The sequence below is a fragment of the Amblyomma mixtum genome, chromosome 3, assembly GCF_055824585.1.
Source record: "Amblyomma mixtum isolate Tamu chromosome 3, ASM5582458v1, whole genome shotgun sequence".
Classification (NCBI taxonomy): Eukaryota; Metazoa; Arthropoda; class Arachnida; order Ixodida; family Ixodidae; genus Amblyomma; species Amblyomma mixtum.
This window is the reverse complement of record NC_143014.1, coordinates 402,380,104-402,392,739: the sequence shown is the minus strand read 5'-3', so window position 1 is coordinate 402,392,739 and position 12,636 is coordinate 402,380,104. Positions and strand designations below refer to the sequence as shown.

The 12,636-nt window shown below is 45.8% G+C and overlaps 1 protein-coding gene and 1 pseudogene across 5 annotated transcripts in view; one reads left to right on the top strand and one right to left on the bottom strand.

The window, feature by feature from the left end:
• Positions 1-2,372: 2,372 nt before the first annotated feature.
• Positions 2,373-12,636, top strand: part of LOC149357394 (uncharacterized) — a 38,959-nt gene continuing 28,695 nt past the window's right edge. For 2 of the 4 annotated variants that reach the window (XR_016291814.1, XR_016291813.1), the window contains exons 1-2: positions 3,758-3,791; positions 3,890-3,994. Coding sequence is in view for 2 of the 4 variants with exons in the window: in XM_089584642.1 (XP_089440768.1) it covers positions 3,461-3,791; positions 3,890-3,994 (436 nt within the window). In the remaining 2 variants the exon portion in view is untranslated. The other 2 variants (XM_089584642.1, XM_089584643.1) reach the window with 2 other exon arrangements.
• On the bottom strand, positions 7,522-11,708 carry LOC149357395 (uncharacterized; annotated as a pseudogene). The gene is made up of 3 exons (XR_016291812.1): positions 10,403-11,708; positions 9,786-9,903; positions 7,522-8,656 (listed from the first exon to the last, which is right to left on the bottom strand). The product of XR_016291812.1 is annotated as an uncharacterized LOC149357395 (transcript).

The window sequence follows — 12,636 nt, the reverse complement described above, 5'->3', positions numbered from 1 at the left end:
ATACACAGGACGAAGCGCTTCGTCCTGTGTGTTCGTCCCTTATCCTTGTTTTGGTGGCTCTCACCAATACCGTCAAGAATGTTGGTACTACCAGCTGTAAGTACATATTACTGTAAACAGCCACGACTGTACTGCCATGCACATTTTCCACTCGCATGCAAGAATAAATTTTTTGATACTGCTATGTGAATTGGCTCCTCGAGTCGATGATGAAGCATTTCGTCTCGTTGCACCCAAATTCTTTACAGGCTTCGTAGCATGTCGCTGCACACTGGAGAGGGAGGGGCTTTTAGTGCATGGGGATTTAGTGCATGGGGATGGGCATTTAGTGCAAGGAAAGTTCAGTACGGCTTACCCCTATACAGAACGATGATTAATACTGTCTTTTATATCCCAGCAGGTTCACGTGAAACCGATGCGTCTTACACACACTGCCATGTCGACATGGGTAGACGGCAGCTGGGAGCATTTGTGTGCTGCGCAGATGATGCATGTTCAATGCAGTATGCTCCAGGTCGATCGTGTCGAACCTCTTGTATCACAGCAAGCATGCATAGAGAAGTAGGCGGTAAGGTGGCAGCTGCGTCGAGGCCGAACACACCGCTGTGTTGGTCCGAGGGATCTAGGCCTCTCGCGCACTGGCGGCACAGGCAAAGCAACATCAAGTGGTCCGCGAACACGTTGGTGGCTTCAGAAGCAGAGTCTGTGCAGCAGAGTGCTGCGCGGGGCGACCCGATGGCTTGTATCTAATTCGCAAGCATGACGCAAGCAGTGGGGAGCGCCGCAGCGCGGCAACTAACTGAAATGAGGCGTACCGACGGCTCACATTACGAAGCGGGTGATGCGGCTCGAGTTGTAAAAAATCAAGGAGGCGCTGGTCTCACTGACGGTGATCAGTGAGGCAACTTGGCGCCACCAGCCAAATGTGAATATTATAGTCAACTAGAATAGTGAATATCGAGAAGCAGGCGCACTGGATTCGGATTCGGGTAAGTCCACGACTAAAAGCAGAAAGAAAAGGCGACTGCGAAGAAGCGCCGCCACGTGCAAACAGCGCAGCAATGTAGAAAGGCGCTGATCGAACAGTGACGTGGACGTAACTGCGTCGCTGTGGCACATTGGATCTGTCGGCCAGCCAACAGCTACGCTCTGGAAGGGTCTCCGCTCGTTCCTTGGGGACGACAACCAGCTGCCGTGAAGGTCGCCGCTCGGCTCTGTTTCCACGTGTTCGTTCATTGGCTGCATTCGACCAGCCCCAGCTTCGGTGAGTGCGCTACGCGTCGCAAGCGGTGCCTCGGGGCCTGCGAACGCCGCTGGCGAACGCTGCAGCTTGCGTGTAGGTGTCAAGATGTAGGTCGGAAATTTCACCCCAGCTAGACTGGCAGGGACAGATAACTAGAACGCAACCAGTTTAGTGACGTGCATATGTGTTATAGTGAACTTGAATAATATAGTGTGTGTGCTGCTGTTTAACATATCGTTCTTTGGACGCGTGGTATTGAGGTCGCCAGTCAGGCGGCATCAATGCTGTGCGTGCAAAGTCAGGACACCGTGGCCACATTTATTTGCCTGTCGAAGGCTTGGAAAGCACAGCGGGGAAGGAGAGGCGAAAAGCTGTGGCTGAACTTTGGCACCTATAGCAAAACTTTGAAGCACGAGACAAAAAATTCAGAGGGCACTTTTGCTCTCTGAAGTGCTGCAAGGCGAGAGCCTTTCCTTGCGCACTGGTTTGCATTCATTTCTTTAATTTTGTGCTTTATAAATATTTATTTATTTTTCAACATTTTTATTTTTCTTAGTTTTTATTCCTTTAATTTTTCCTTTTCAATTTCTTGTTGTTCTGTTTTCTTTCTTTTTAATTTTTCTGCCAGGGAAGCGAGAAAGATGGGAGTGATCGAAAACACAGTATTCACTAGACGCGCCTTTTTTGTTCATTCCAAACCATCGAGTTGCCACGGCGGATAGGTTAGCGTGCTCATCTCGCACTCCGGAGTGCCTGGGTCGATTCCCCAACTCGACCAATTTCCTACTCGCTTTTATTTATTTATTTATTTTACTTGGAACATCACTACACCATCCCTGTAATTGGTTGCATGGTTACTAACCAAAGTTCAATTGGCCGCATTCGAAATTCGCGCATTGTGACGTCACGACCACTTCGACCAATTGAAAAGCGTGATATTTCTGTCAACAACTCTTGCTTACAACGATCAGGCATTAAAGGCTTCCGCCTTAAAATTTGCTGTTCATCTAACTCGACGCCCGTTTCTCGCTCCAAAAGCTATTAGTGTTTTAACTTGGTTTCGCTTTCGGGACCACAGATTGCTCACCCCATGGGGGCGCTGTATTGGCGTCGCTCAGTCTATTTAACGCGCCGCGCTCTGAATAAACGGTGACTCTCTCAACGTCGTTCAGCGTTAGCGTCGATGTCTTTATACAGGCTGCCGTCCCGGCGTGCCCTAACGTGTTCCGGCATGGCGGCCGCGCCCGACACATTTTGGCGACGAGGATCCATCCACATGCATCATGCCTATACGTGAGTGAGAAAATTTTACTTACTTCTCTGCTGCGTCTACTACTTCTGCTGACCTACTTTCACGCAGCATTTTTGCACTTGGCTGTTTTTTGACGTGAATTCAACGTCGTCTGCGTGACCTATCGACGCTACTGCGGCGCCTTCTGCACGGCTGTCCTGACCACCTCGTTCCGCTTGCTCCTTCTGCAAGATGAACTTGGCAATACCTCCGGCACCCGTCTGGTCATGCCCCGGCTATTCCTTGGCTCAAATGGCGACGTGTTTTCCAGGCCCTACGACGCCGCCGCCAAGACCGCAACGCCGGACCACAAGAAAGCGCTTCTGCTCAACGCGCTGTGGGAAGAAGGCATCAATGTCTACTAGAGCTTCATCGAGAAAGAGACGCAGGATAGAACCGACATAGGGACAGGTGACTCTGAGGCACCGGACGTATACAAAGCGGCCCTTCAAATGCTAGACATGCACTTTCAAGAAGAACAAAGCGAATATTTCAGCCGCGTTCATTTCAAACGCAGTGTGCAGAGACCTGCTGAGCGAACTGCCGAATGCATTCGCGATGTCCAACGGCTCTCCAAATCGTTCAAGTTTGGCCGCTACCCACATCATGGTGCAAGATCAAATCCTTTGCAGCTTGCAGTCACATAATTTCGTCGCCGGTTCATTTAACTCGTCGAGAATGTTACGATCAAGCAGGCAATGGAGATTGCTCAGGAAGAGGAACACACCGATAAAATAATGCAGCAGCTATGCGTTCTAGAAGTAGACGCCGTTTCACAGCGTCGTCAGACACAAGAGGGTCTCGTCCTCTGCGAGAATTTCAAAATGGCGGTCTTTCCTTTCCTGTTCCAGTTCAAGATGGCGGTCTCCTTCCCTGCCCGGCTTCATTGCAAGATGGCGGTCTTTTCTGTCCTGTTTCAGTTCAAGATGGCGGTCTCCTTCCCCGCCCGGCGTCAAGATGGCGGCCAACGGACTGGCGTCCCCCCCCCCCCCCCCGACCGGGTAGCGATGGCGACGCCGAGAGCGAGGGGGTCGGCCTCCCCGTCAGGAAGGGATGCAACCGGCCGCCTCCGCGCCGTCGGCTCGACCCGGCTGCTGCTGTTTTCGCTGTCTCGCCGGAGCACTCGGCGAATTTTCCGGGTTGTGCTCGCCACAAATACTGCCACTGGCAGTATAGTATGTCTTCAGGCCGCCGTCCCGGCGTGCCGTAACGTGCTCAGACGTGGCGGCCGCGCCGACAGCTTTGCCTTCGTAAATGGTAGGAACTCCATTTTTTACTTGGATTTCTGCAGCATGAAAATAGTCATGTGTAGCATTTTCGGTGATGTTAATGCACATTCTTAAATCACCCATCAGAAACTACCTTGGAGGTCCCCTTCGCAAGACGGGGCATTCCTGCCTCGGCATCGGGACAGCGGCTGATCGACGCAGAGACTACCAGCTGCTGGAGGGCATTCGATGGTGAGAAGGGGCTGATTTTTTCTTTCGAGCCTTTATGCTTTGAGTATTCTTCAGTGCTAGACACATTGATACAGCTTCCAGTTTTCGAGCTTTCTGCAGTAATGGGTTCAGTGCCAGAATGAATGAATTTACACCAGTGCAGTCACTGGAAGCCACAGGTAGATTTTAACAAAGCATCACTTTAATAACTAGAATTTAAAGTGCAAATTAATGAGGCCACTTAAGACTACATGCTGTGAATTCAAAAGCATTCTCTCTCATTGTGGGCTACTAGTTAACCATATCTGTTAGTAAGTAGTTTTGATGTCTCAGAGGTCTCTGAAGACAGTTAGGTATTTAGGTTGAAGACCTTCATAGTGCATGCATTTAGATTAGAGGCCTTTAGGTTGATGATCTTTACAGTGCACGTGTTTAGGTTGCAGGCATTAGGTTGAAGGTGCTTAGGTAAGGGCCTTTATGTCGAAAGCATTTAGGGTGCAGGCCTTTGTCAAATGCGTTTACCCTAAAGGTCTTTGACCAAAAATCCTTTAAAAGGCATTCGGCTTAAAGGTCTCTAACCTCCTTCACTCAGTAGGCCCTTGTCCTAAAGACAATTTGGCATATATGATTACTATGGCAGCTGTGCTGATGACACATTTTTTGGACTGTTTCATCTGGACAACAGCACCAGGCTTCGTTGCCATTGAGCCATTTACTGTGCATCAAAAATGACATGAAAGCAATAGCTGCACATCGAACAGTTGTCGACTCGTTCCGAGGATTCCAGTCCATGCGCCTTGAAAACTGATGACAGCTGGCACAGCGGCAGAGCATAACTGGTGGGCAGTGAAAAAAATTAACTCGTCATGCTTTGCATCGATCGATGTGCTCTTTCGCTTAAATATTAAATGCTTCCTAAAGATTCTTTTATTAGAATTTTATCCGTGCCGCTTCCGTAGAATGCTTTTCTCAGCTACAGTGGCGAGTTCTTCGAGCTCAAATTTCGCACAGAAATCCCAGGTGAAAAAATCCTAACTGGTTCTAGCTGGTTTCAACTGGAATCAGCTGGTTCCAGCTGGTCCTAACAGGTACCAGTGCAGCCTGGAAATGGAGCCAGCTGGAACCAGTTGGCCTGGAAATGGTACCAAATGGAACCAGTTGGCCTGGAAATGGTACCAGATGGAACCAGTTGGCCTGGAAATGGTACCAGATGGAACCAGTCGTTCTGGAAATGGTACCAGCTGGAACCATTTGATCTGAAAATAAAACCAGCTGATCGGAAACCTTGTAGTCTGTAAATGGAACCAGACTGTGAAACAGTAGACTGGGACTCGAGCGTGGGATTTATGTGTGGTTCACATGAGTTGATACCCATATGAGGTGCTGGTTCTTTATAGAAATGACCTCTGTCCAGGTGGTATCCGACCGAGTGTGCAAGCCTGTGAATCATACAAACTGATGCTTCTGCATGTGGAAGCCCTGAGAGCTTTGGCAAAACAAAGCAAAGCAAAAGCTCACAGTGATAGCTCACATTTCGTTCCACAAAAGTCCTTATAGTTAGCTTGCAATCGTTGCACTGCCATATACTTCCTTACTGCAAGAGGTTTCATTGCTAATCAAAATTTTCAGCTCTGCTATTAGATGCAGGCTGAACTGTAGCTTTGACAAGTGTACAGCCAGCCAACTCTTTAGTTAGCATGTGCAATGGCCACTTTTCCTGCGCTCCTGCACTTTATGATGAAGCAAACTTGCAGAACGCTCAATATTGAGCACAGGCTTAGTGAGCCTGTGCTTGGATTTGATATTTTCACAAGCTTGCTCTGTCATAAGCTGTAGGAACAAGCAAAACCTGGCCGTCACACACGCCAGCTAAAAATTTGGTCAGCTGTACAACTGACACATTCACAATGTGCTTGTGAAAAGATTTCACTGATGAACTGAACTGTGCTATGTTTTGAATACTAGTTTCAACACAGATGCATTCATTTTTGCTGATTGTGCAGTGTGGAAAAGTAAAGTGATTAACATTTGCATGTGTAAAAGATGCAGAACAGCCATGAAATGCATACTGTTTCTTCATGGAGGAATGAACATTCAAACTGTCAAATCATAAAACCATAAATATGCAATTTATTTCAAGGCAAAGAACGGAGATGAAATACTGATATAAAGACATTTTTTTTAAATGAATGCACATGAATCGCACGCAACCATAAACAAGCACTGGAGAGACAATGGAGACAACTTCGCCCAGTTTTTGTTCTTTGAAAACATCAATTCTATGGTTATTTCAGGCTATGTTGATCTTTTTTTTCCAGCAAAGATGTGTTGCTGAGAAAATAAGGATTAAAAAATTTTCCGGCCACATCTTTCAAAATCATGATGTCAAAGCTGAAAAAGGCTTCACGATCATTGCTTGGAAATGAATTCACGTGAGCCCAAGCCTATAAGATTGACAGCCTGAAAACTGTTTTGGTGCATCATACTTTGCTTGCAAATTGGCCAGTAATTCAGAGACCTGTATTTCATTTGTTGTTTACTTTTTTTTCTTATGAAAGCTTCGTTTTCAGTGCAAATAGTGTCTATGCCGCTGGAATGCACTAATCGATAAAGGCCAGCATGAATTTGTCCTCAGTGTCCCACCAAAAGGAGGTGTGCAGATACCACCCAACAAAATTTTAATCACTCACAGCAATGAACAATCACTGCAACTATTTATATTTTTAAGAAGCATGTGCTCAAAGGAAGTCTCCCACTACCTAATTCACCTGAAAAAAAAAGTATTCCAAATCCTCAAGCTACACACAGCAGGCAATGGGAGAAACAGCAGATGGCTTGAGATCAATTTCCATGACAAGCATTGTGCAACTTGTGTGCACCACAAAGCACGCAAAGCTCCCACAAATACCAGCAAGCATGTGTTCAGTACTAACTTCAGACACTGTGCTATTTGCTCTATGTTGGTGCAACGAAAGTGAATTTCTTGTGCACTTGCATATTATTATAGTCAATGTTACTTCACAGCACTGCACACATAGTACTAACTTCAGACACTGTGCTATTTGCTCTATGTTGGTGCAACGAAAGTGAATTTCTTGTGCACTTGCATATTATTATAGTCAATGTTACTTCACAGCACTGCACATTAGCGAACCGCAGCGGTGGCCCAGTCGTTTGAGCATCCCCCTCACATGCGGGAGGTGCGGGATTCGATCCCCAGTGCCGCCTGGTGCCCACCACTGATACAATGGGTACAAGCTTTCCCCTGGCCCGGTGCTCGGCTTAATCAGGGTGAAATGCTTGGGAAATGGGTCTGTGACCCAATGTTGAGCAAAATGAAAAAACCTTGTGCCATGGTGCTCCTTGGCCGCAGGTGCCCTTGCGCCATAAAAATTCACTATCATCATCACATCAGCAATCACTGGCTCTTATATAGGGCTTTAAATTTAAGTGGTATAAAAAAACATGATGCATTTCCTTCCATGAAAACACATGGTATGACACCAGGCTTTATCTCTGTAATATGTTCATGTTGTGTCAGTTCAGCACTGAGTATATGTATAGTCTTGTAGGCTGGAGTGGTAAAGAACTTGCGTGCTATCGCAAATGTTCTATTATCTCCGGCCACATCACTGAAGCAAATTATATGCTTAATTTTGATACAGGCTCCAGATTCCAGCATTGCAGCAGTGGAGTCAGTCATGTACGGTCTTTTGTACTGCTCGCTGTGGAACACATACTGAGATACTGCAACCCGGTCATGTTCCACAACAGGACCGCATATAATATCACCAATCTGACCTTCAAGACACCGCAAAACTTCTTGAGAAGCCTCTCTCGGCTTGCCAAGTGGCTGGACAGGCTTTCGGCTCAAGGCACTATCCTTTCTTAAAAACTGTTGCGTCTCTGAACTAGCAAGCGCTTTTAGATGGTTTAGAGAAGCGGCCATCATGAGTCGTTCAACGATCTGGAGTGGCACACTTTTGGATGATGTCACCAGCTTCTTCAGTTGCCCAATATTCGATTCAAAGGCAAAACATGAATGTGCCCAGAGTGGCCCCTGTGCCACCACACTCTTGGGCAAGTGTAGAAGCTGGTGGACATTGAACGTCATGGCTTTTTGACCATAAAGAAATTGCGTCTCCACAACAAATTTAACAAGACATTGTGTGCTGTGGGTGACATCATCTCCTGTTACTTTGTCTAGGAGTAGAAGTGAGACTCCTCTCACCAGTAGGGCAAAATGTCTCAGAAATTTTACCCTCAAAATGCCATCCAGACATGGTAGGGAAAAGCAAAGCAGCCACTGCTGCCACTCAATCGCTTTCCAGTACTTACGTACTGTGAGCGAACGCTGCAGTCTATGAAAACAAAGGGGAAGTTTCAAGCTGCGAAGTTTTCTGTCCAGAACCTCGGCAAGTGCTGGTTCACCAATATAATATTCTTCCCCTGGATTTGAGAGCCAAAGGTCTGTGAACTGTCGTGCCACACCTAACAGAACACAGTGCATGTAATCTGGGGTAAACCCCCAGATTACATCAAAATTCGGCAAGTTCAGCAAAGCTGTCGGTCCCTTTACCCCTTTCACAACCATATTTTTTGCTGCTGCCTCCTTCATCTGTTCAATGGTCTCATCTGCAGTCCTATCAGGCACTGGGTCACCAACAGTATACTTGACTGTCCCTGTATCCAAAAGCAAGAACAGAATAACAGGCACAATGAGAAATTGGAAAAGAGCTCGATCAGTATTTCTGCCTTAAAGTCTGCAGTGTCCAGAACTTCAAACAACTATACAGGAAAAAAGCAGTTGTGATATACTAAAAAAAAAAATCACAAAAATAGATTTGAAAAAGAATGGACTGTTGTTCAACAAACCTAGGCCTGTGGGCAAAATGTTCTCATGCGGATGCTTTGCTGCTCTAGCTTTTCAGTGCTGTCGTCTAGAGAGGTAGAATAATCTTAGCACTTTGCAACATGAAAAACGTGATGCTGAGAATTGAAATTATATTCACCATTACCATTAATGAACTGAATGCAGCAGTATTAAATAAAGCCTAGGGGTCATGGGGACCATTAGGTAAATAGGGTCTTACATTGCACCTCTGCAATGAGTCAAACTGTTGTGGAGGGCTGTGGAATAACTTAGACACCTAGAGATTTTTTTAGATGTCTAGCACTGCAAAGCACACAAATGTTTTTGCATTTACTCCCAATGAAGGGCAGTCACCAGAGACGAGAGCAAATCAACAACACTGAGATCAGTGTTGGGTGATCTAAGGAGACAAATTAGCGCACACAAGAATGTGAAGATGCAATAGAACGGCCACAACTACTGAAGCAAAATGCAGTTATCGTACCAGCTTTTGGCAGCTTTACAACATACTAATAAACCCATTGCAATGGCCACAATATTGCTATGATAAATACCTCGTAGTGCCACCTGTTGCCTCGAAAAAAATGCTTTCTGTAAACAACCTATAATCTGACACATGTAATGTGGACTTAACAATGCACAGCCAAATGCATTCAAAATATGCACTCGCAACAACATAATTGAATATTTTCCATCAGCAGGTTTAAGACTTGTGCAAGTTTTTCCAGGCTCCTCTAGGCTCTTGGCATGAATCTAAAAAGTAAAGGTACCTCCCAATCTTTGCACTCCTTTTACTACTCCTATACAAAAGTGTCACTGTGCCCAGTGGTTTTAAGCATTGATTGCGCATATTTTGAGATGTCCATTTTATCAAGGCAGATGTATCCATTGACCAGTTTTTATAATTTCTGAATGTCAAGTGGTTGTAAGGCTGCTCACCATCAATAACAGTGCCTGGGTGTAGGCACCATCCACAGCCGAAATGCCCATTGAATTGGAGCATGTTCTGCATGATCGCCCTTGCTGGGGAGTCAGCACAGCAGCTGAAGCAATGAATCTGCAGGGTAACAAAATCACAAATACAAAATGAAGGCTAGAAACCAATCCTATATAATGACTCCTGCAAAGGTGTATTTCCGCTGCAGTGAGGTGCTACATTTTAATCGTATTTACTTTAGTTACCACTTGGCTAAGATTTTGTAGCTTTTACAATTAAATGATGAAACATTTATACGTATGTTGTCCAAGCAATGTAGAAATTACCTTGTAATGAATGTTTCAAAATTAAGACTATTTCAAATTAACTCAGACTCTCGCATGTGAAACACAATTTCATAGCATATTTTCAGCATCAGTTCAGTAGTATGTTATACAGGCCCACATCCCAACGTCTTGTCCATATCTCTTTTTTTCAGCCTGCCTACTCACGTTTGACTGTTATATGAATGGCATGCCAACTAGCCTATATTTGCAAGCCAAGTGCACGACAAAAAATAAGCCTCTACTCCGATTCAATAATGAATTTAGATCAACAACAACCGCCAACAGCAACATACCTTTGAAAGGATAGTCTCTGTGCCAACCTTCCAGCTCACTCCATTGCAAGCCAATCTCTCTATTTGCCGCACAAAACTTCCCAGGAGCAACGTCATGTCAGGGTGCGATTGCCCGTACCAGAGCATGGACGTCAGCACACTTTTTTGGCAGAGGCGTACAGGAAGTTCATTCACCATGACTTGAACTGGCCAGATGCTGTATTTTGACGAGTTGAAGACATTACTTCCATCTGAGTTCAGCGTCAACGTCAGGTCGTGAATCGATAGCTTCTGACGCATTGCCTTGTAGGCTTCACCGTCAGTGATGTCGGACATCTCACCCGGTGGCTTCTCGGGATTATTGATATCTTTTAGCCGCTCGTGAAGAGCTGCTGACACCTCTCCTTCGGCAAGGAGTAACTTCAGCTGATCCTCAATTGGAAGGCTGAGGAAGAAGTGTCCATGAAGCAGCATTTGTCGTCCGCAATATTCCGTGTTGCAAGATGGGCATCTCCCGCGGACAGCATTACGTTCGGCAAGACTGCCCGATGTTTCCGCAACAAGTGTCATACATTGGTCACAGTAGAAATTGAATGTTGCAGCCGTAATGTTTACCTCGGCACATTTCTTGAACAAATACTTTGTCGAGGGGATATCCCGTCTTTTAAGGACGAAGGTCATAAGCTTCTGGAGAGCCTCAGCTGCAGTCCAGGGCAAGTCGAACCGCACCACGAAGTCTACTGTAAGCGCAAGCAGGTCGGCTGCACTAAGGCCTGATTCTTCGTGCTGCTGTGTTGGTTGCTCTGTTTCACAAGCGTGATCATCGGGCGGCAGCGTGAACGCTGTTAAGAATGGGTCGGCTATGGGGTGCTGTTCGAGTAGCGCCTGCTCGGGCAGCGGAGCCTGCTCGTCGCCGTCGGAGACTTCATTTTCTGCCAATGCGCCGCGCTCTGTATGACCAAATCGCCATCTAGTAGACCTTGGAATGTCAGAGAAACTGGCTTCTGAGTCCAGGTACCGCTTCCGCATTGTGCCACCGATGAGAGCTCCACGCACAAAGCACAACACGCCGCAACACACGCTACAAAACACAACTGACAACTGGATTGGATTGGATTGAGTTGCCTGATTAGCGTACTACTAGCCATGTTAAAATATTACGAAAAATTGTTGAAAAGAAGCAAAAAGCAATTTTAAATAATATTGCAAAAAATTATTATTAATGTTTATTGTTATTCAAAAAGTTTTTGAAATGATGTTTTGTATAGCGCTTGCCCCGAATGCGCACCGACGCTGCTTTGGGCCTTTGGGGCCTCGGCGCTTTCGGTCTCTTCCATCGCCATCGCCATCTACCTTGTCCATGGCTTTTTTGCATGGAGGAAATTGCTTTTTTGCTCCATGCTTTTTTGAATGCGCCGTGCTTCATTTGCGTTGGTTCCCTGATATAATTGTTTGCCGGCTCCACTCGCTTGTAATTAGAGCTTTTCTTTTAACTTAGGAGATGTTTGCGTTAGTAAGGTTTGTTGACGACAGAGACAATAAGTTGCACGTTGTAGACGTGGCCGACATTGACAGCTTCAAACCGGCGAATACAAAAGACTTTGACAACAAAGCAATTTACTCGGTATTCTGGCTTGATACCAAAGAAGATGGTGATGGAACGGGGTTTTATAACGCCCAAGTACTCCTCCTGGCCGGTAAGTCGTATACGCTCTAAGTGTGGGCATGCACGTGCCCAGATATTTACTCTGAGTGGCGCGATTTGGGCTATATATAGTTGGTTAGTTTGGACAACAGAAAGGGTGACAACGCATGCGCTAACTTTCGTCATTGTGCACAATTATGAGTGCATAATTCGCCTGCTGAAGCAGATTGCTGGAGGCGTGAAATAATTCTGGCAGTGCATATCTGCGGCGCAGCATGCAGTCCTACATGGTTCATTGTTCTACAGCGTTGGAACAAAAATTCTGTCAATGATACCGCTACCCAGTTATCTCTCAGATATATATTGAATTACGATACAGCCTTAGTATAGCGCCTTTACAAGATACGAGCTTTAACAAAAAAAAAAAAAAACGTGTATGTACAGATCTCGAGGTGAGCAAGGTTTGCAGAAAACGCTGCGACGCACGTAAACGAACTGAAATTTTGGAGCATTGTACTGGATTGTAGAGCCGGGGCTTAATTACCCTCATTGTATCATATTGATTTTATAATTCCAGTGATACTGATTAAATTGTCTATTTTATGAGACC